Source organism: Epinephelus moara, chromosome 14 (assembly GCF_006386435.1).
Source record: "Epinephelus moara isolate mb chromosome 14, YSFRI_EMoa_1.0, whole genome shotgun sequence".
Classification (NCBI taxonomy): Eukaryota; Metazoa; Chordata; class Actinopteri; order Perciformes; family Serranidae; genus Epinephelus; species Epinephelus moara.
In genome coordinates this window covers 25,668,353-25,691,538 of record NC_065519.1, presented here as the reverse complement: position 1 = coordinate 25,691,538, position 23,186 = coordinate 25,668,353, and the positions used below count along the sequence as shown (strand labels likewise).

At 44.6% G+C, this 23,186-nt stretch overlaps 1 protein-coding gene across 4 annotated transcripts in view; it reads left to right on the top strand.

Annotated features, from left to right (window-relative positions):
* Window positions 1-23,186, top strand: part of tiam2a (TIAM Rac1 associated GEF 2a) — a 106,661-nt gene that overhangs the window by 48,667 nt on the left and 34,808 nt on the right. For all 4 annotated transcript variants that reach the window (XM_050062728.1, XM_050062729.1, XM_050062726.1 and 1 more), the window contains exons 2-9: window positions 4,130-4,226; window positions 5,659-6,825; window positions 10,505-10,958; window positions 11,615-11,787; window positions 12,736-12,960; window positions 17,374-17,559; window positions 17,876-18,019; window positions 21,850-21,906. In XM_050062728.1, the coding sequence (XP_049918685.1) occupies window positions 5,665-6,825; window positions 10,505-10,958; window positions 11,615-11,787; window positions 12,736-12,960; window positions 17,374-17,559; window positions 17,876-18,019; window positions 21,850-21,906 (2,400 nt within the window). In that variant the 5' untranslated portion in view covers window positions 4,130-4,226; window positions 5,659-5,664. The remainder of the gene's footprint in view (window positions 1-4,129; window positions 4,227-5,658; window positions 6,826-10,504; window positions 10,959-11,614; window positions 11,788-12,735; window positions 12,961-17,373; window positions 17,560-17,875; window positions 18,020-21,849; window positions 21,907-23,186) is intronic.

Here is a 23,186-nt window from a genome sequence, read left to right as displayed (position 1 = left end):
TCTTCCAGAAGCCTGCCATGTCATTTTTGGTTGGGAGCCAGGAGCAGAGCTTCTAAATGTATAATGAAAAGTCCGAAGGACACTTAACAAGCGCTTTGATGGATGTTTGGTGGCTTTGGCTGAATCCACCACACGGTAATATGGGCTTTCAGCGAGTGATTCATAGATTGACATTTCTCCTCACAAGCAAACAGCCCGCAGGATACTTTAAATCTGGTTCATATGACAAAAACTCAGCAGGAGACAGCCTGGTCTTCGGCTCCACTGTGTTCTCTTCTTCACTTCCTGTTGTTGTTTTTGTGCCGAAAGAACTTGTGTGGTTGTTTTGCATGAGTTTGAATTCAAGCAGTGTCTTAAGGAGCTTTAAGCGCACTGCTCCTTTAAGAGCTCAGTTGTCACGGCGCCAGAGGAAAGTGATAAGAGACAAGTCCCATGGGCTGTGATTTGACAGGAGGAAGGCAGTGTGATTGTGTTAACAGTCACTTTCAATAACAAATGACCTCATAGTTCCTAGTTCACAGCATCATAATTCAAAAAGCATGAAGCCCTATTGGTACTTAATTTTGCATGAGATTATTTTCCTCTTTATTATTTGCATTGTTTGTTTATGATTTATTCCATCAGAAGCACATGGTTAGCCTGTATTTGCAGCATTATTGCAGCATTATTGCTCTACTGAGTGATCTCTTTTGGGAAAAACATTTAAAAAGTCCAGCAAAATTGATGTAACTCCGAGCTTCTATGGCAGACTAGGTTAAAAAACTGCACAGCATCATGATATCACTGTGAGGCGCTTGAGAATTGCCCTGTGTTTCACACTGCTGTGTCAGTAGCTTTGATTCTCAAGTTTAGATTCAAGGACACGAAGGTCAGACTTGCAAATGTAGTTCTTCAGACTTTGACGGAGGTTGTAGCTTCTGTTCACCAAATGCCCGGTGGTCTTAATGTAGGAAAAAGATTTCCTTAACACACTGCCTTCATGTACCTACTGTGTTTATACTGCGTCGAGGTGTGGTTCCATTCCTCGCAAGGAGCCCGAGCTGCAGACCCAAGACACACATGGTGCCAGACTAAACATGGAACTTACGTGGGAGTCATCCTGGGGCAGCCTGAGAAGAATGCCAGGTCATGGGGTGTGTCGAGGAGGGCTAGGGTGGCAGTGGTCCCCTTGGCCCCCGAGCAGATGGCCTGTAGGAAACCTATTGATGAGAACAGAGGACTGAAGGGAAAGAGGGAGGGAGAGTTCAGACCGGGCGCAGTGGTTTGCAGCTAAAAGGAAGACTTGTCTTGTTCTCCCAAAACAGTCGCACAATGCCGCAGTTCAAGTCGCAGCAGAAGGCAAACGTGTGTGTCTTTAGGTTTGTGTGTTGGCACGCCTTTTAGCCTTTCATACCCACAACCCTGCTCTGTCTGAATAAAGTTTGCAGGGAAAGCGTTAAAAGAAAGCGGTCACTGTGACAAGTTCGACAACCGGCTTTATGCTGACTCCCAGTGTTGTCGACAGCTGCTTTCTTGGTCTTTACTCCAAGGAGAATTGTTTCGTTACTCACCATTCATGTGGAGAGGCTTATAATTAGTTTAACTTCACTTTCTAGATGCAAGATGGAGGACTGAGAAAGAAATTTGCCAGTTTTCCTGCAGGTTTCTGGGTTAAAGGTGCACTATGCAGGAATTATTGATTCAGACTTGGCCCCTCCTCCCTACGCTGCTTGTACAAACTATTGTAGGAACCTTACATTTGTTTTTATGGAAAAGACAATACTTAGCAAGCTAACTAAGCTAACCCCTGGCACCTGCGTGTCCAACAGAAAACAGGCCAGCTCTACATCACTCTTCATCCCCATCCTGTCCTTCAGTTCTCCCCAGGGAAAGTGAAAGAGGAAGCCAACCCCAGATTTACTCTCAGTTTGGAACAAGCTTTTCTCCGCTTGGTGTTTCACCTCACTTTATTCAGTATTGCACTTTTTTAGCACTGTGTCCACAATTTTTTTGTAGCTTCCCCTTGACTATGTGCTGCTTATGGTCTGGCTCCTGGTCGCTACCTTTTTATAAAACCCCAACCTCACCTGCGTGCTGCTATTGCCCGGGGGCTACATGTCCAGGAACGTCCCACGAACGCGAACTTGAGTTTCCTAGGATAGTGAAGGCATGACTCGCCCTACTCTGGGTCTGATTGGCTCACACTGACAATCCTACCCTAACCCTAAGCAATCCCACTACTCATGGCTAAACCCTAAGCAACCTAAACACTGAAGGCAACAAGTACTAGCCAATCACAGGGAGAGTAGGGTGGGTCATGCCTTTGACATCCTAGGAAATGCAAATTCCTATCCCAAAATAGCAAAATATGAAGAAACTAAGGAAATACAGGCAGAGGGCAGAGTCTCTGTCGATAAGTACACCATAACACATTTCTAGAAGGTCATAAGTTATGATTGAAAGGGATTACTTTTGTATGAATCTATGCATTGTATAAGGAATATCCTGAATAGTATACCTTTTAATGAAGAGGACTCAAATTCTTAGAGATGGCCGAGTAAATTGCAGTTGACCATGCATCCATAAGTGCTATAGGTTTGGATTTGCCTAGGGTCCTAGTGATCCCTGGGCCCAGTTTAGTGGGCATGACCAAGCTGGAAATATTAGTGCTATTGGCTGAAGGCTGCTGGGGTAGGTGGGTTCATGGTCATAGGGCTGAGACCATTTTCCATCAGTACCAGTAATGCCTTCACCCTATAATTCATGACAAAAGAAGCAAGTGGTTGGTTAATCCTCTGATCAGCTCAGAGTGATGGTTCAAGTTCATTACCAGGCCCACATGTCTCCAGCCAAGTTTCCACTGAGCTTTCAAGTGCTACTTTTTCACACTCATTCTAAACAGTTTAAAGAAGGAGAGAATAATTTCCTTGTGAGGCTCGATGTCATGTTTCTTTCTTTTTTTTTTTTTTTTTGTACTGAAGTCTGGATTTTTGCCCCGTCCTTGAACTTCGGGATCTACTACCTCATGTGCTTTACATTTAAAATATTCAAGTCCCCCCGGAATTCACCCTCAGCTTCATGTATTAAACACACTCCTTTACTCCTTCACTGTAGTCCATTTTGTCAGCCAACACTATTTAATCTCGCCTCACAGTCAAGGTGCATCCAAGCAGGAGCAGATAAACTCTTAATGCTGCAGATCGCTTAATCCCGAAGGTTAGGGCTTTTGACAGGAGGGTGTTTACACTGTAACCTTACGCATTCTGTACGTGTGCTGCGAGGCTTAGTGGAGTTAGCACTATTTGAAAGCCTCCTGGAGTGTGCGCCACATGCATGTAAGTGGGTTATATTACACACACACACACACACACATGAAGGAGTCACACTGCAACTCAGAAGATGCCTGGTACCTCCACAAAGAGCTCTCCTCAGCCGTTTCTGGTTTTGGATCCTGCCCCCGGACAAATTTGGCGGTGACGAGTGAAAAAAAAAAGGAGCAAGCTAGGATTCCAAGGTTTAAAAATAAACAGACGGGTAAACTGTAGCCGGCTTTCAAAAACTTTCCCAACCCTGATCAAAGTTGACGTCACTTACTTGCGGGGAGGTGGAAAAATGCTACTAATGTTTGGTTTGGATGGCTGATTGAGGAGAGATTTGGGGGGTGGAGTGAATTTTTCAACTAGTCATACTGTAGCGCCAGGGTGGCACTACTGTACTGTGCTGTCTTGTGTAGTACAAAGCTTAGTTGATACTACTGGGAAGTTGGCTGCAGTGAAGTTCGTGAGACTTCTTTGATACTTTAGGGCTGCATGGTTTCTGAGAGGAAATGTTTTTGTCTCCAGGATATTGGCTGAAACCTGTTTTCCAAACCTGCCGATAAAATCAATGCTTTTTTTTCCAGATACAGAAACTCTCAGACTGCCACAAGTAAGATCTCAGATATTGTTTGAGTTGTGCACCGGCTTTGCTTATCTCAGCGAGAAACAAGTGCGGCTGCCTGCCAAACACTGTCCTCTCCCAAATGCTGCGGATTAGGTCTACTCTTTAACTAGCACACCTGTTATCAAACACGGAGCTTATTACATGTGGTGAATTACAGTCCTGCAGAAAGAGACTGAGCACTAAGTCAGCTTCTCTCTGTGTGTTTCAGATGAGCCAGAGGACGAAGGAATGAGTTTGTTTTGAGGAATGAGGCGGAGGGAAGCTTGCACATAGGAGCTCCAATCTGAGAAGAGAACTTCAGACAGGTGAGTGTGTGGCCTTCATATTTGGTTTCTCAGTATTATTATGCTTGATCACTAGAGATGTCCCAATAGTATTTTTGCATTCCCAATACCACTTTAATATACCGCTTACTAACTCTGAAACTCAAGCCTTGCATATTGTACATGTTGCCTTTTTACTGGTGGGACTTTCCAGTGTAAAATACTACTAACATTGCTGACATTTTTATCAACAGCTAATGCCAAAATATTTATTGGAAATCAATTATTTCTCACCACTCTATCACAATAGTTGTCAGTAGCTGCACAGCACAACTTGCTGTGTAGGCTACTATTTTAAAGCGGCAAAGAAGATGGAAAACTGCTATTTTATTTGGGTGTATGGAGTCAAACAATGCATAGATGTAAGTTGATGGAAATCTTTGGACTCTTGTTTCCAGCACCTTGCCAAGATTAAGCCAGGTAGAGCAATGTCCTACATTATGTTTTATCCAGGTGTAAAAATACGTCAGAGTTTATTAATGAATTACGTAGTATTGAATCGGTACATGGACAAGTGTACTCACCGATACCTGATCCAGCCTTCTGGCCAGTAACAGAGGCATTTCCAATTCTGGTATTGGATCAACCCTGAACCTAAAATGTGTCCCTCTTATACACATTAAAATCTGTCAGTTCTCTTTTTACCATAAGATTCAAATATGTTCTTTAAAATTGTTCATCATTTAAACTTTTTTTTACAGCTAAAAAAGGCTTTAAAAGAAAGGTGTTTATGTAATAGAAAGGTTTGTCGTAGTTCCTAATCCACTTGCGCTTATTCCAAGACTTGAAGACTGTTGAAGGTATTTAGTCGTCCCTATTATGTAATCACATCACAGACAGCAGCAGATACAGCGCTGTCTCTCATGGGCAACAGTGTCCCAGCACTTTATCTGCAGCAGCATCAACCCTTTAATGAAATGTCTTCCTGGTCACGGCTCTCCGTCACTAATGTAAGAGTGTTGTGGACGGTCTGGAAGTGATTTCACATTGTCCTGAACTCTGTCACACATAACAACCCTGACAGCTTAAAGCCTGTTCATCTGATGTGATTTTTCTATAGAAAGAATGGAGGAATGTAGTTAAATGAGAGGGGGGTAGACCATACAGGTTGATGACCAGATGTGAAAGAATTACTTATAGCTATTCTCTTTGAAAGACATAAGGAAGGTATTAGACTTGCTGCTGTTTTACTCTGGAAACAGCCACTGCGGATTAAATGATTATGTGTGTGTATGGTTTTATGGGAGTGTAGTCATTATTGTTAATGAGTAATACGTTCATTTTATGTCTCAGATGAGCTGGCATTATGTCATGCCATGCCATATATATTATACTGCCTTATGTGTGAGTGCCATGGATTTTCCAGTAGCATAATGCTGGTGACATTATGGTTTTGTCTCCATTGTTTTTCCAGGCAGCGATGGGGAATTCAGAGAGCCAGTATAGCATCCAGGGCCCCAAAGGTACCAGCTTTGTCTTCCCTGGGAAACCAAAGCCATATTCACTGAAGCTCCGCTCAGCCAAAGATGACGCTCTGTCGCCCCATACATGGTGGAAAAGTGCCCCAGTGGGTTCAGGGTACAAGTCCAGGTGTGTTGGTCGTGGCTGTCTGTCCCCTCCTAAAAGCCGGCTGCCTTACTCCCCTAGGCACTGTGACTACGTCTCAAAGGGGACACGGGGCAGCCCAGGTGAGCATCGCTGGCATCGATCGCCTGGATGTGGTATTAGAAGGCGGCATATGTCAGACGAGTACGGAGATAATCCATATGGGGCTGATGTTAATGGGTGCACCCTGAATGGACACAGTGATGAGCACGAGGCTTTAGAGGAGCAGAGCAGCCCACGGGTGGTGATCAAGAAAGATGGCAGTCTCAGAGTGGAGTTTACCAACACCTCGGGAAATCCCCTCCTCCTGGATGGGGCTTCTGGCCCCGTACAGCTCCTCAAGTTCTCCCCCAACCTAGAGTCTGCCTCAACTCCCAGTCTGCCTGGCTCAAGTGGTAGCAGGCAGGACAGCCACCGCAGCGGTCCCCCACCAGCCTCTACCTCCTCCACAGCCAGGACCAGCAAAGGAAGCTCTCTTAGCTCCGATGGCTCGTGGTATGACTCTCCCTGGGGGCCCAGCACCGAGCTATGTGAGCAGGACCAACCCTGCTCTGCCAGCAGGACACTGGTCCACTCCCCCATCCACCAGCTTGACACCTTCACTGAACAGTCTCCCCCTGTGTCCATCACAGACCTCTACAAGGACCCCACAATGGCTGCCACGTTTCCCACAGCCAGGGACCTGTCCCAGTTACAGGACCCTCCACCAGGCCAGAGGCCCCACAGAGCCTCTTTTGCATCAGTCCTGGATGTTCCATTGGAGGAAGAATCTACTGAGGCGTGCCAGTACTCATCATACACGCTGCCCTGTCGCAGGCCCAAAGCCCACACTCTGAGTGAGGATCTGGACCAGTATCCTGACCAGGAGCAGACTGGGCCTGATTTCATCTTCCATAAGAAAGACTCCATCAAAAATCGCATCAGGCGATTAAGTGACTGGACAGGAAGCCTCAGCCGCAAGAAGAGAAAGTCTCAGGTAAGTGTGGCCAGGGTGGGCTCAGGGGATCACACTGATTAGTCTTATGCTCAGCATTTTGTAATGATTCACACTCCTGTTTTACTCGCAGGGATCATACAGGGATCTTACCTACACGGTATGTAAAACAATAGGTTGCACAGATGTGGTGTTTGTAGTCGTCCCATAACTTCCAGCCCTCATAGTTTAAGCACACAGTAGATACATTTCTCACGCTCTTATTGCAGTCTTCTTTTGCCGCCTTACTTCTAGCCCTAGAGCTACAGCTTATTAGGCAGGAGAGGGCATCAGTAACAGCCATGCACAGACAGTTTCCTGTCTGGCAAGGTTTATTTGATTGCGAGCCACAGCGGTGTTCTTGGCATGGCCAGGAACCAACCACCGTCCTATGGTCCTTAGCACTGCAACACCAGCTGTCCGGAGACAGGGCACAGTGGGGCGGCACAAAATGAAATTTGTAAGGCAGCCAGCGCTGGGTCTTGTTTGTTTTTGTGAGGATGGAGCAAGGATGAGAGGTACTTCCTCTTACACACTGTAAGACATGGACGATCCTCAGAGGAAGAGATGTTCAGGGCTGATGTGCAGGTTTCATGATGACTGTATCTGGGTGGGTACATCTGAACTGTTACTGCGTACTGATTGTTTGTGATTTGGATGTACAGTACTTGTCATATATTTTAAGCTGTGTTGTTTGCCGTAAGACGTATACGAAGGCTGTGAGGGTGTTGATGTAACCGAATGGTATCAAGTATTTTTCAGTGTTTCATTTAAATAGTTTTTGAAGGTTTCAAGCTAACTGATGGTTAAGACATTTGGGGACGTTGCAGCATGCTCCCATACTATCATATGAGACGCAACATATGAGACAGCTGATATATATTTTTCTCAGTAGTGTAAGTGATACTTGTACCATACAGGCACAGGTCAGAGTTGAGGCTGGAAATAACCACAGCTTGTCTGCAAGAACCATGGGATTTCGTCCTTACAAACACTACATGCTTAATAGCTTTAATTTGACATTAAACATTTGTTGGATCTGAGCCTTTACTCGTGTCCCTTTCTTGTCTTTGAGGCTTGAAAGCGATTGTTTCTGCATTAATTCGTTTAGCTTTGCCTTGTAAAAGTTTTAAGAACGCTGTTTGGGCGCTGCCAAGAGAATAGCTGTAAGCCTTTGAGAGGCTCTGTTAGAGTGAAACTAAATCCTAGCTGAAGATTGAACCCCACCCCTTCCCTAATGTTAATGAATGACTTATGGTTGTTCTGGCTGTTTTGTGGTGCAGACGTTCGGGGCTCCGCTCCGCTGTCCTCAGAGAGTAAATCTGCTAATAGGGATTGGTGTTCAGTCAGTTGGGGCTGACAACAAACCAAAGGACAAAACAGAACAGTTGTTGCTTTTTCTATGTGTGAGCCTCTCCTTGCACTTAAACAGCAGATAATGCTAAGTGAAATATATGAGATACTTTGCCTTGACGCTGTCACTCCCTCCTGTAGTGACTAATACGCAGTAGACTGACAGTATTCATTTTTAGTGTTACACAGCTTTCACTTTGCACCAGTAATGTCTGCCTCTAAATCTCCTGCTCGCCATAACGCCATGCTAATCTATGACCATGTGTTGGCGCTTGAGTGTTTTAGAGGGCAGACTAGCACACCCAGATTTATTTCTTTGTTATCTAGAAATATAACAGATAGAAGGCTGTTTTCTGCCTGCAGTAATCCTTGAGAAACTTTTAAATGAGGTGTGATTACATGGAGAAAATGAAATCCATTGCCAGCACCATGTATTGGTGACAAACTGTAACAAGTTGGGTTCTGTTTTAGAGATAAATGATAAGAAGACTAAATTTCCATTGAAGCCAGACATAGTTTAATTGGGGATAGTTCAGCTGAATAAATAATTAAAAAAAAAGAATAAGTGATTACCGCCTGGGGCTCTCTTTATTATGCTGCGTTCACATGGAATCAGGGAGACTGTAGACGGCAAGCTGGATAAAATTTGGTGGACAAGAGCAGGACGGTAAAATTAGGTGAGGCCAGCAGAGAATATCTATGGTAACAGAAGACTGATTTAACATTCAGAGTGAAAATATTTTTACTTTTTGCCATCCTCCACAACGGAATTTACAACTAAATGTTGCGTAGCTCCTTCACACAAAGAGAAAACTAGGTGATTTGGACAATTAATGGACATTACTAGAAAAATCACATAAAATATTAAACATGAAATTATTTTAATATATCTTATTCCATTCTTTCTAAACAATACGGCATCACATTTGCGATATATTGTCCTGCCATTCCGTCGCATTGCTTGTTGGTTTTCCCTATGCCGTGTTCGTCTGCCGTCCACCATCTGCCTGATTCCATTTGAATGCATCATTAGTGACTGACACGGATTGCAAGTTCCTGTTAAAGTCACCGAGGAGCTTCAAGCTGGTCTCTGGACTGACTTTCCTCTGTTCTCCTGGGGCCATTTTGTTGTTTGCCAAACCTCCATTGCACATATATCTCTACGAGCAGTTCACAGTGCCTCCTTTCAGCAGGGTCAACCAAAATCAGGAGCACCTCCAGCTCTGGTTCCTCTCCACCTGGATTCCAGGGCTCTGTTGTGGGTTTAAAGGTCAGACCACAACCCTGGTGCCAAAGGCCAAGAACCAGCTTGTAATGAAAAGCAGCTGGAAGCGATGGGTGGACACATTTGGGGCTGTGTCAGTTAAAGGAAAAAAAGCAGAAAAAGACTCGCCCTGTGCTCAGTGCACATTTTCCATACTCTGTGTCATGGTGGCAGGTGGACGCAAAGACTGTCCTTAAATGAACACTGTGGGTTCACAGGGTTCATAGCTGCCGGAATCAAGAAAGCATTACCTTGCTATTATTTTTGATAAAAGTAAAAATTGTGTATGCTTTTATGCACTGTTCTCGTCTTTGCTGATGATTTTGGCAAATTTTAATTGTTTCCTATGCATCAACAAGAGGAAAAGCATTAGTTGGGATTGAGAAGACGTGGACGAAGACAAGCGAGACACAGGAACAAACAAAAAGACGAAGGATGAGCTCCGGCATGACGGCACATATTCTCTGTCTGCATGTTGAGAGCACTCTACTCTGTTGCCAGGGGCAGAATCAATGCTGCAATCTAGTCAAGTGTAGGTAGGCTGTCATTAGGCATGAAAGAGTGCAATTCCGTCAAGTGTTCATTTGGGGAATTGGGAAGCCATAGCAGACCTCAAATGACGTGAAATTGTCTGAGCCTGGAGGGTTCCAACTACCCAGGTGCCAGCACAGGAAATTTGTCCCAGTTTCTCAGCCCCAGCGAAAGGTTTAGTGACTGTAACGCAGACTTTGAAGTAGGTTCGAGTGGTTTGACTAGATGTTTTCAAAAGTTTCTCCTCCACTTTGCAGCACCTTGTGGCTAATTGAAAGGAGCACAGTTTGATTGTTGTCCCAGTGTAAGCTCTGCTGTAGATACAGAGGTGTGTGACATTGTGTGTTTTTGCTTAAATGTAGGTTAGAACAGTAATTCTGTTCACTGATTTGGAAGTCTTAAAACCAGTCCAACGACTCCGATGGTGCATTGTATAGCTGTCATGACAATCTTGTCCTTCCCCCACATGATCTGTCCATCATCCTGCATCATCTCATGCACCTCTCACCTTTTCTTAACTTTGTTCCTTATCAGGAGACCAGGTACAAAGACCTGAGCGATCCCTTCGACAGTGGGGTTGATGGCCTGACTGCAGACACCAGCTCCCCCTCCCAGGTCTCTAGTCTCCTCTGGTTCTCAGGAGCCTCCAGGGCCCAGTCATCAGGAGCCATTCATCAAACGACCAGCGACGCCCTCCGCCAGAATATCTATGAGAACTTCATGAGGGAACTAGAGACCGGCACTGGACAGGGAGGAGGTGGAGGTGGCGAGAGAAGAGACCCATCAACAGGCACCGAAGAGGGGGAGAGCAGCAGCGAGTCGGCCGAGGGCTCTCTGGAGCAGCTGGATTTGCTGTTTGAAAAGGAGCAAGGGGTGGTCAGACGGGCCGGCTGGCTTTCCTTCAAACCCCTCGTCACCCTGCACAAGGACAGGAAGCTGGAGTTGGTGACCCGCCGCAAGTGGAAGCAGTACTGGGTGACCCTGAAAGGTGAGCTTGAATCTTGAAGGCTGGAGGGGAGGAAGGGAAAAATTATGCACCTTGAAATCGAGTCAAAGAATGTGCTGACTTAAGGTTTTAAAATAATTCACAGGTAAGTAGATTATCCAAATTTTAGTTCCATAATTCATTTTTGAGGGGCAGATGATTCCTCTTTGTTCTTTCTTTTATTAGCAGTCGCGTCCTTGACCGTGACATCACTCTTGACATTGAGCGATTATACTTCCCTCTTAACCTAAAAGCTTACAGGGAATTATACTGTTGCTTCTGGCCAAATGATAAAATTCAGGCCACCAAATGTGTGTATGTGTACATGCTGCTTTTACGACACTGCTTTCAAGTATTTACTAAAAAGCACCTCTTAGAAGTAAGAAAAAATAAAAGGTAAAAGCAAGGACGCTCTTTTTATTTGTGGCCTTTTGGGAGTACGTAAAACTTCTTCTGTGTGCTCCAGTCTTGCAGAACTTCATTTGTTAGAAGTTTTCACAAGGACATTTTGTCTGTAAAACATTATGAGACAGCTGTAAAAAACCCAAACACTCGCAGTCAAGAGAAACCTGCCTTGATGATGTACGCTTGCTTGTTTTCTGCACCACTTACTCATCAGCATTTGTGTCTATTGTGTGTTTTCACTCTGTCTTTTCCAGGATGCACATTGCTGTTCTATGAGACTTACGGTAAAGGCTCTCCGGAGCAGGAGCTCTCACCTCGCTACGCCCTCCTGGCCGAGGACAGCATCGTCCAGGCCGTCCCCGAGCACCCCAAAAAGGAGAATGTCTTTTGCCTCAGCAACTCCTATGGAGACGTCTACCTCTTCCAGGTGAAGCACATTGCTTGAGACACAGGTTTTTCTGAAATATGTTGCTGATCATTGGGAGAGTCTTATCATTGGGGATAAGTCTAACCAACGTTGTCGGCTTATTCAGATGAAAGTAAATGCACTAAACAGACAAGAAATGTAGAAGTGCAGCATGTTCTTGCAGTGCACAGCAGCAGTACATGGTTGTAGTTGAATTATACCAGACATGCACCTTTTAGCTCCCCTCCCTGGAGTGCAGCATACGAAATGACCAATTTTTGGCATGTGAGGGACCCGCGAGCAAAGTGCCCAAACTGAAGGGTCTGAGAGCACATCCCATTTGCCCGTTGTGCTTACTGACCTACATATCACTACCATATTCATGCCTAGCCTCTGCTCTTTCCATGTAGCCTCCTCCATTACATGCTTCCTAGACTGCGGCATGTCGTGGTATCCAGACCTACATCTAATAAAATAGCTCAGCGCATGGAGCGGCCCCAGAGGCAAGCAGAGAGAAAATCAGCTCTGTAGCATGAAGACAGCCTGGATTCATCCTTTTGTTTCTCCTCACATGGACTGTTGAGCATGAGTCATTCTCAATCTAAAGAGGGTTAAACTGATTTGTCAACCGACGTGCCGCCTCCGTGTGAATCGCCTTATAAAGACAGAAGGATAATCATGAAATGGCTTATTAACAGGGAAAATGTGTGTTTGATTTAAGCAACAGTTCGTAACCTGTGCTTTCTCATACAGGCACTGTTAATCACGTTTTCTTTTTATTGATTCAGCAAAGCCCCGCTTGCCACCCAATGATCTTATTGTGATATATGGTAGAATAACACAATAGCAGTGCATTTTGCATCACAGGCCAATTCATCAGGCTTTGCCTCTGTGGATCCAGCTTGTAGCGGGAATATTGGTCTCGCTACTTCATCAAATCGAACTCCCTGTCCCTCTTTGCCCTTCCAGGCCAGCAACCAGACCGATCTGGAGAACTGGGTGACAGCCATCCATTCTGCCAGTGCCTCGCTGCTGGCCAAGCGCCAGGGGAAGGAGGACACTGTGCGCCTGCTGCGGAGCCAGGTTCGCGGCCTGCTGCAGAAGATCGACATGGACGGGAAGATGAAGAAGATGGCAGAGCTGCAGCTGACGGTGGTCAGTGACCCCAAGAACCGCAAGGCTATTGAGAACCAGGTGAGCCAGTGATAATGATACTGATAGTGGGATGTTTGTTGAATTCATACCAGCATCACTGAAAATATGGGAGGCCTCTATCATGTTTAACAGCGCCTTATACATTTCATGCCCTTGGGACAAATTTCACAGAAAATCTGCTGGGGTTCTTTACCGCATAGACAGATCAGGTGGCGTGACGCGTGCTCTTTTCATGCTACATTTTTATCTTCATACTGTGTCATTATTCCATGTGATACGTGTAGCAACCACATGATGTGTCCTACTTAATTTTACTGATTTTGTGACTGTGGTGACAAGGCTCTGCTTTTATTTTTGTCTGTGGGTGGGTGAAGTGGCCTAAATGCATCAGTCCCCAAACGCATCGCGAGGGGCCCAGGGGAGCAGCTCGCTCCCCGAGCATCAGATTGAGATTCCAGATGTTTCCTGGTAATGGGCTCTCAACATGCATTATCCTCGTCCTCCTCCTCACAGCCTGGGGGAGAATCCAAAGCACCCAGCGCTGTGCTGTAGCCTACATACAGCAGATTACTGACGGGTATAAAAAGCTCATAATCTATAGCTTAGGAAGAACCCAAATACTTTTATTAGAAATTGGTGTTTGTCATTGAATGTGGGGAAATCCAGCTGCTTTTTTTTTTTTACCTGCGCCTCAGGTGGTCATTGACTTGAAGTGCCTCTTACTTATGTTTCTGCCTCTGTGAGTCCCATGAGTTCACGTTTGCTCATGTCCATTCACATTGATTGGTTATACTCTAGAAAAGCGAAATGGACACTTATTGGAAGGGCTGTTATTTGGCCTGTCATTAAAGTGCCAAGAGTGGAAATATGAGCATGTTATTATGAAGAACAAGCAAGATAGAAGCTGGATAGCTCATCGTAGTAATCACCGATGGAGATGTCACTGCCTGCCTGCGAGACTGACTGACTATGTGCTTGTATCTGTTTCCAATTAGCCAGTGTGCCACCTCAGAGTAGACAAAGACACAGACGGGGTTGGAGTCAATGATAGGGTCAGAGGGGTATGGGACAGAACTCTGATATAGGCGCCCCGAGGCCGATGATAGATTTAAGGTTTCAGTGGGGTTGTCTGGCACCAACAGGGCACCACTTTGATGTACCCCACCCCCACTCGTGTCTGCTTAAATCAGTGCCAGTAGACCTCTTTTGAAGACTGCCTTTACCCCCTTTCACACACTCATGCTCACGTACACACACTGCGATCAAGTTGCATTGACAGACTTATTATGCATTAGGGCTTTTACTGAGAGCCAGGGGCAGATGTTAAAGAGGGGGAATAAGAAAAGATGAGAATCTGTTAAAAGAAAGGCTTATGTCTGCCGAGCTTAATGGCTCTAAAATGAATGTAAATAAGTTGTGCACGCAGGCCAGATGGGCCCAAACATGCCTCGCTTTTCACTGATGTTGGCTGATTGTCTCACTCCACTCATTCAAGCCTGCTAGTTGCACGAAGTAATAGACTGCATGTCGGCCTTTGTAAAAAAAAGAATTCAGTTCATCAGGGATTCATCCTGGCATGAATCATTAAATCGAATTTTATGCACAGGACTATTTTAGAACATCCCTGAATGAAGACGTGGATCCTTAGACTGTTGACAAACAGATCCAGATGGCGTGTAAATCAGAAGCGTGCTAGGATGTTGTGTGGTAGTTATACATAGACGGGAGTTTTTCCAAAGCAGCAACTCTCCTAAATTTGACTTTGCTTTTGAGGAAGGAGCTTATCTGATTTACTCAGTAATACCTTGCTCCCCATCTGAAGTCATCTTCAAACCACTCAGCGGAATTAATTCGCAGTTTCTCCAGAACACCGTGTTATAATGACCCAAGAATAGCAAGATAAAGAAACTGTGCTTTGCTTACTTACCTTCTATCAGAGGATTTATGTTCAAGGTTTTTGAGTTCAGGTTCAGTAAAGGTTCAGGTTTAGGTTGAGCAAAGCTTAGACTTACACCTGAACGAGTAAAAAAGTAAAAGAAGCACATGTTTGATTATGTTCTGTGCTCCACGCTAACCATGCTAATTCAATATGTGACTTCCATTATCCCAAAAAGAAGATCCACCTTAAAAGAAGCATCTCGCTGCTGGAAAGATGAGCAGAGCTGTCTATGCAGTAGAAAGACGCAAATACATTTGAAATTGGTGCTACATGATCAGAGGAACAGAGGTAAAGGGCTGTGACATTTGATATTGGTCAAGAGGTAAAAAAAAAAACCTCCACACTGGACCAATAAACGCTCCCGCTGGCGGGTGACGTAATGCAAACTTAACCATTTTGACACAGGGAACAATATGCTGGCTTGTAACAAGCAATCTCGAATTACAGGTAAATTTTCAGATAAAATAGTTTCTGAAAACTTGGTTCATACCTGATGAGCCCTGTCTAGTTTTACTTTATGATCAAATTTCTTTCAGCTTCCATTTTTACAATATAGGAAACAGAATGGCGCCCACTTCCTGTTCACAAGTTCTCATATAACAGCTAAACAGTGCACTAAAATATGTTTCTGAAGACATTTTAGGTGAGAAATGGGCAATACAGTAACAGAATCTTGGTTTATGTTTGATCAGCACTGCCTAGTTTTACCATTTGATTGGAGTTTGGTTTGGGTTTGAGAAAGCCAGAGAGACAAAGAGGTGTCCCTCTCTCTCGACCCGCTTTTATACTCTTTGTGTCTGTGGTGAGAAGCATACACAAATGTGGAAGTTCAATTTGTAGTTCCGGCAACAACCCTAGAGCCAGTGAAATCTGTAGATCTGGACGCTGGTTAGATGGAGGGAAGTTTACCACAGTTCATTTACACATACCACCCACACTGTTATGATACAAAGCTGGTTGAAAAGTGAAAGTTGCAAAAAGCTGTTTTGGCATACTTTATGTAGCTACATATCATTTTTAGATAAGGGTTGTTGCCTGTAATCTCTTTATAGTCCATAACAATAGGTAGTGACTAGCTGGTAATGACAGTAGGCATATATAGTAAAACAAGATGGTGCAACTTTGCTGACCTGCTGCAACTATGACCATAATTGACAGTTATGGGATAAAGCTAAGTGCTAAAACACAGTGTAACAGAGAGGAGTCATTAAGTTACCATTAGCTAGCTAACATTAGCCACTAAAAGCTACTGGTCCTAGACCAACTAAGGCTGTAGCTGCAAACCTCCTGAGTAGAACAAGGTTGCATTTTCATAGCTTAGGAATTCATTTTCATTTGTAAGAAGAAAAATGCATCATCGCATCATCCATTCTTTCAAAAGCATAGGCTTAGGGACGCATGAGCAAACATTTCACCAAAGACAGAACTTTCAAAAACTTTTGTGACTTTGTAGTTGATAAAATATAAACAACACTGATTTTCTAGAGATAAATCATGATAAAGTTTGACATGTGGGTCCTTTGCTGTTCTGGCTGTGTGAAGGACTAATGCCTTACTCTGGTGTTTGATCATTTTCCCAATTATTTAAATAACTGACATGCCAAAATGCAAGGTCATTTTTTACTCAAAGCATGTGGATTCCTAGCAGTTGTCCTCATGGTCCAAGTCTGGAATGGGAATAATGGCTGAATGTCACTGACTCGAGGCTTGTTAACCGAGGCCACCTGCACAGTTACGTACACAGGCGTTTTCATGGGTTGAGCACATAGCGCAGTATGGCCCCATGGTTCTTTCTGTGCAAGTTCTTTGTTTAAGATGTTTAAAAAGTCAGAGGTTCATAAAACACTCCCCCCATGTTCCTCCTCAGTTTGTTCTTAATTCTAAAGAATGCCGTCAACGTAAATGAGACCTAATGGGACAACGCCATAGGGTGTGTTATTGTAAATGAACTCACAGTGCAGATGAGACCTATTAAAGTCAGTTGTTATAGTGGGTTGTTTAACTTGAGTGTTCTCATTAAAACCAGTCTCCAGCCAACAAAATAAGCACTTTCTCATAGCTTACATAGTGCAAACAGGGATAGGGGGGGGAAAGCAACTGTAAATTGTGTGTATGTATGTGTGTGTTTGTGTGCGGGGGGTTTAACGGGTGGTCTGTGCAACATCACTTCTCTCTCTAGACTTACATAAAAAATGGGCATTAGGATTTACTGCGCACACTCTGACTCCTCTGCTAGATATGCAGTCCCCCCCTCTCTATCAAACCTCCACCAATTTGTGCCCTCACCCTACACCACATCTGCAAGCAATTGCAGCTTGATGGAAAGCACTCAGCTGACCCTGGATCTCCCTCTTTGACTCTCCTTTTCCTGCCTCCCCTCCTTTTCCGGGCCCGTAGCCCTGTCCTTTACCTCCCCTCGACTCTTTTCTCGGCCACCACCCTGAAATACTCACAAAATTCACATTCAGAAGCTCGCCCTAACCTGTGAAGTTATAATCTTCCTTTTCCTTCAGATCCAGCAGTGGGAGCAGAACCTGGAGAGGTTTAACATGGATCTGTTCAGGATGCGCTGCTACCTGGCCAGTCTACAGGGTGGAGAGCTGCCCAACCCAAAGAGCCTGCTGGCAATTGCTAGCCGCCCAACCAAATCCACCCTGGGACGCCTGGGGATCTTCTCCGTCTCCTCCTTCCATGCACTGGTGAGGACGCTTAGGACAGACCTCCAGAAAAGGCTAATAAATGACTAATAATAAATACACAATACAGAATCAAAGGAGCAGTGCTGTGCCCTGTTTTCAACATTCCTTTTAGTACGCTATACTTCAGTTTGAATTTCCTTGATGTGTAACAGTAACCTTGAAAAATATTTTAATCATTTGAAACTAAAAAGCGTCCAGCGCACGCTCCCTTTATGCATTACTGGAGGAAAATAAACCTCATTAAGATGGCCTGATTAGATGGGATTTTTTTGTCGAGCTAAACGATTTGCAGTTCTGATAGTGTGTGTCCGTTCAGATCTGTTCCAGAGATGAGGCCACACTCAGACGGCGCTCGTTGTCCCTGACTCACAGGCAGCGCAAGAGAGGCCTTTTCTCCTCGCTCAAAGGCCTCGACAACCTCACGAAGAGGGGCCGGGACAAAAGGCCTTCTGCATCCCAGGTACTACTAAACACACACCCACAGACTGACTTGGGTATTGTTTAAGGTCCCATACTGTACAGTTATAAGTGCTGTGTAAGTATCAAAATGCACAATTCACAGAGGAAAACACACTCCGTATTCAGAAACTGTGCCTTTCAATGAGCCACCAGGACTTCTGTGAAGTTATGATAGTACAACTTTACTATATTTAGGTAGAAAGTGTTGCTACAGTGTCGTTAAAGTCATCCCCCAGCTGCAATGACGGTGCAGGGATGCCGAGAGCGCAGATGTGGAAGACCTTGAAACACTAGCTAATCAGAGCAGACTGGGCTTTTTCGGGAGGGGGGGACTTAAAGAGACAGGTGCTAAAACGGAGCATTTCAGACAGAGGGTGAATACAGGTATATTCAGGCAGACAGCATGAGAAAAACAACATGTTTTTTTGAACATTAAAGCATGTAAACATTTTGTAGTAGAACTCAAAATACAAGTATGAACCTGAAAATGAGCTTAAGATGGGACATTTAAATATACATTTTGGGTACTTTTAATGCAGTATCAGTCCCAGAATGTTAACTGGAAGTGATTTTAGTAATAAAAGAATTTATATTTAAATTCTTATGTGTAAAATCTTTCTATCTTTCTCAATGTTACCAGTTTAAAGGATGTAGGAAGCCCGTGACTTGAAAAAAAATGAAAACAGATATGATAATATGATGAAAGATTACATAATGAACTTAATGTCAGTAATATTGTGTTCTTGTCAGTGGAGAAAGCCTGACAGCAGCACTTAGACCTTGAAATGACTAAATAATCTCCACTGAATCCCAGAGTAATGAAACTCTTAGGGTGGTCTGGATTAGCAGATTTGTAATGCAGGATCACCCACTTCTTGTTTTCAGCAGGGGAAGCTACCCACATGCAAACACATACCACAAGCATGCAGAATTCATGCATGCGTGCACACAGTGATGAGGTATACTGCACGCAGTCTCTTGGGACATGCTGCAGAGAAAAACTCACACCGTCAATACACATTGGGCATATTCTTTAATGAAACAACCTGAAAGCATGTTGCCTTATTGCTTACTCGCATGCACAACGCCTGCGTTGACATGAAAGAAAGCTTAAGATTTGTACAGTCATGCAGCACTTTCAGCACATTTCCCCCCTGAGGAGATTTTATTAATTAGAAGCACATAAGCTCACGTCCTCCCCGCGTGCACACCTCCCATCAACATAAACACAGAGGGGCATTCCTTTCCCAGGTGCAGAGGGGGGAGTCTAAATCCTCTCAGGTTAGTAATTAGACTCATGCAAGCTGGTTATTTATTGATACAGAAATCCACCACTCTGCACCCTGAAGGTACGGCCCTGGAGAGTACTCCGCTCTTGGTGGTCTATTTTAAGGATCGCTACAGGAAACACATGTTTGCTCATCTTTTATAGACCTCCGTTCATTAGCTGAGAATATGGGAAGAGAGAGTAGTGTGGTTTTGGCATTCCCGCCTTCATTTTTCTTTATGCTGTGAAGTCATCATGGAGTTTTATTGTTTTGGAGCAAGCGCAGCTGATAGCCAATCATGTTCTCCAGTAGGTGAGCCCTGACTCCTGACTGCTTACAAAATGTTTCCTGTCCTGTTTCGCTTGCTCTTATCTAGCTCACCGGTCCCACCACCTGCTCTGTTATATTTATGTTTGTGCATTTGTGCACGTCTGTTAGCGGCTAGGTGTGTGTGTGTGTGTGTGTGTGTGTGTGTGTGTGTGTGTTGTTATTTTCCCGGGGAACTCCAGCCGGCCTGGCCTAATGAGGCCCAGTCGCATTTCGCAGTGCAGAAGGCCGAGGTGGCGCTGCAGCACACACATGAATTATTGAAAGCAATATGTGGTAGATGGCATTCTCCACTCTTTCCTCAGCCCCGCAGACACCAGCAGATGGTTGGTGTAAAGACGCTAAATATTAAACAGCCTCCCTTTATTTTTTTTTCCTCAGGTCCACCTTCTCTTACAAGCTCAGTTTAGTGCTTCTCTGGTATTTTTTTCTTTACATGGAGGCTAATCGGGAGCAGAAAATGGCTGATGAGTGCTTCAAGGGGTTTTCACATTCCTGTGTGTTCTTGGGCATCTGCTGTTTTTGTGTTGTTTTTCTTTTTCTGCAAGAGTGAAAGATCATTGGTAGTGTTAGCTGTCTGTTCTGTGACTTTTGGGGAATTCAGTCGTGGCTGTTTTAAATGACATCATCAGCTCCTTGGCTGTTCTCTCATGTATTGAGGAGACACGTGTTTCCTGGAGAAGGATTTGGACAGTGAGGCAGTCTGAGGAGCCAAACTTTCCTCCATCCACTTAATCTGTTGTTACCCTCTCAGGTTGTCAGACTGTGCTTTCTCTGAGATTGTCGAGATATTTTCTTTCGGTGCTTTTCTTCCTTTTACTCCCCCTTCCTCCAACTCTCTTGCCTCTACCTCTATCCTACTTATTTAATCTCTTAAACCAGAGTTTCATCTCACTCTCCCCCCCGATTTCTCTCAGAATTTGTCTTTCCATTTCTTCCCTTCAGCCTCGTCCTCTCTCTCTCAAACTTCCCGTTTCTCAGAGCATAAACATCAGAGCGTTAGCCGGCGGTCCTTCTCCCACAGTTTCCATACTGACTCATCTGTGTTGACTAAGCCTGAATCCCATTTACCACTGCGACGCCGCACTCGACAACCTTGCCCCACAATGTCATACCTCCCCCCATCTCCTTCCCTCTCGTTTTCTCATCTCTCATCCGTCTTAGCAGAGCTATGTATACAGTGAGGACGCTGGCCGGCAGTCAGCTGTGGGAAATAGGCCAGAAAGGTCTGAGAATTTGTGGGAGAGTTGGTAAAGCTTTCTAAAATTAGTCAGTTTACGGCGAAGCAGCACTGTTTACAGCCACTTTATAAATGTACTTGTGTTAGGGAGGGAGAGTTACTATACTCCGCCGCTCAGAGGTCACATGGGGGTTCCTACTACCATAACAGGAGCTGGAGAGGTTTTCTGATTGTAAAGGAAACTTCTTGGGATTGTTTTGGAGTAGAGTAATCCTGATCCTTAGAGAAAAGGATAGCGCCTGCAAATCTCTTCCGCACACCAATACTTAAGTGCGCACAGCGTCAGCTCACAGCAACATACGAGCACCTTTGAGCTTCTGCCAGAGCTGTTTTGCCCCATTTCTGTCACCAGCCATACCACCCATCTCCTGCCCAGTGACAAAATATCTCAGCAAAACCTGATAACTGCAGCCCGTTTGAGGAAGGGCAGGCGTTACACCCTCATATAATGGATGGCTCGGTGTCACAGCTGTATTATAGAGCTGTTAAAGCCTTCTGAGGCTGCAGAGTCACCTCTAGCATTGGGCTTAGCCTGACACAACACGCTTTCCGATCACAAGCCAGAGGAGAGGATCTAAAGAGGAGAGGTTGAGGAAGATAGAATGGATCAAGAATGGAGAGATTTCTACACTGAGGGGTGGATGTGGAGATGGAGAAGGAGGGGGGAAGCGCTTGTCCTCCTCCTCATCTGTAACTGGACTGTTTCCCCTTTCATCTCTCTGCTACACAGAAACCACTCAGCGTCCGTACACATCCCCCTCCACTCACACACACAACATATTTCCACCGTTTGCACCTTCAAAGGCTGCAGACCCCGTTTGGAAGCCAGTATCAAAGCGCTGCACTCGCCACACGTAGTTTTTAATTAACTACATAATAGCACCGTGTGTGTCTAATATTGTGTTGCCGAAGTGGCTGGGCACTTAATCGCTTGTGAGTCAAACAGTGTGGTGCCCCTCTGTCTGTACCTCTAACTGTCTGCCTCTTGGTTTTCAGATCTTTGAGAGCGATGCTGGAGGTCAAACGTACGCCCTACCTCCCAGGAGCACTGAGGTGAGTCAGAGCATTCGGTAACTTTGTCCTATACGGTTTGCAGATCTTTGATTTATCTTTTAAAAATTCCACTGCCATCTGTCACATCCATCCTGTGGTACCGTTTTATGAGCTGAATTATCGGTTTCAGCATGAAGTAACCGCGGCAGAAACATGTCCGCTTTTACTTTGACCTCTGCTGCCTTTCATGGCTTTGATATTGGGCTGCTTAAAGATATTTTTACACATTGTGTGTGTGTGTGTGTGTGTGTGTGTTTGAGGGAATGAAAAAGTGTGTGTGACTGTGTATCTAACTTGTCCAGGATCAAAGCAGAGATTCCTTTCATGTTGATCTGCAGGTGTCTGAAAGAGAAATAGACAGCATATCTAACAAGAGACTTTTACACCGTGTTAAAGTCCGCTGTGGACAGGCATCAAATTCACGGCATAATTGAGTTAATGGAGAGTGTTGAGTTGGAGTGTTGACCAGAAGTGCTTGAAAGTGTGGGTGTGTGGCTTTATGGTAAAAGTGTTGAATGATCGAAGAGTGTGAATTCTGGCCATCTGAGCAGCCAGACGCTGGAGCTGCAGCATTCGCAGGTTATCGGGTGGTTACATGCCTACAGTAGATCGACCAAGTGTGAAATAATGCTGTTAGTTTCAGCTCCAACCAGGCCAACAATAACGCTTCTCAGTTCTACTTCCAAATTGCCCCAGTGGCCATTCGCAGTATTGCCATAAAAAATCCCCTGCAGCCCAAAAAGCATTTCCCCCAGAGGGGAAAATAAAAGCTTATCTTTAAGATGATGAAATAGATCGATGTTTTCATGTTGCATCGATTACACTGGATTGTTCATCATTGATTCGATGTATCGATCCAGATTGATGGATCATTACACCCCTAGTTAGTATCATACATCTTTGGCTCCAACCCTCTGCAAGCTTTCACATCTTTGTCCTCTTGGTCAGGAGTTTGCATGATGGACAAAATGTCAGTAGTATGACTCAGGTTGCAATAAATCAGAGTCATCCTTTCAAGGAATAGTTTGATTTTTGGGAAATATTCTGATTCGCTTCCTTGCCGAGAGTTTGGTGAGATGATCAATCACTCTCATGTCTGTTGAATGTGAAGCTACTGCCAGCTTAGCTTATTAGCTTAGCATAAAGCCTACAATGGGGAAAACCACTATCCTTGCTCTGCCTTGAGGTCCAAAAATCCCAGTACCTCCAAGGCTCGCTAATTAGCATGCTACATCCTCTTTGTTAAACTCAAAAACTGAAATGCCAGATTATTTCTTACC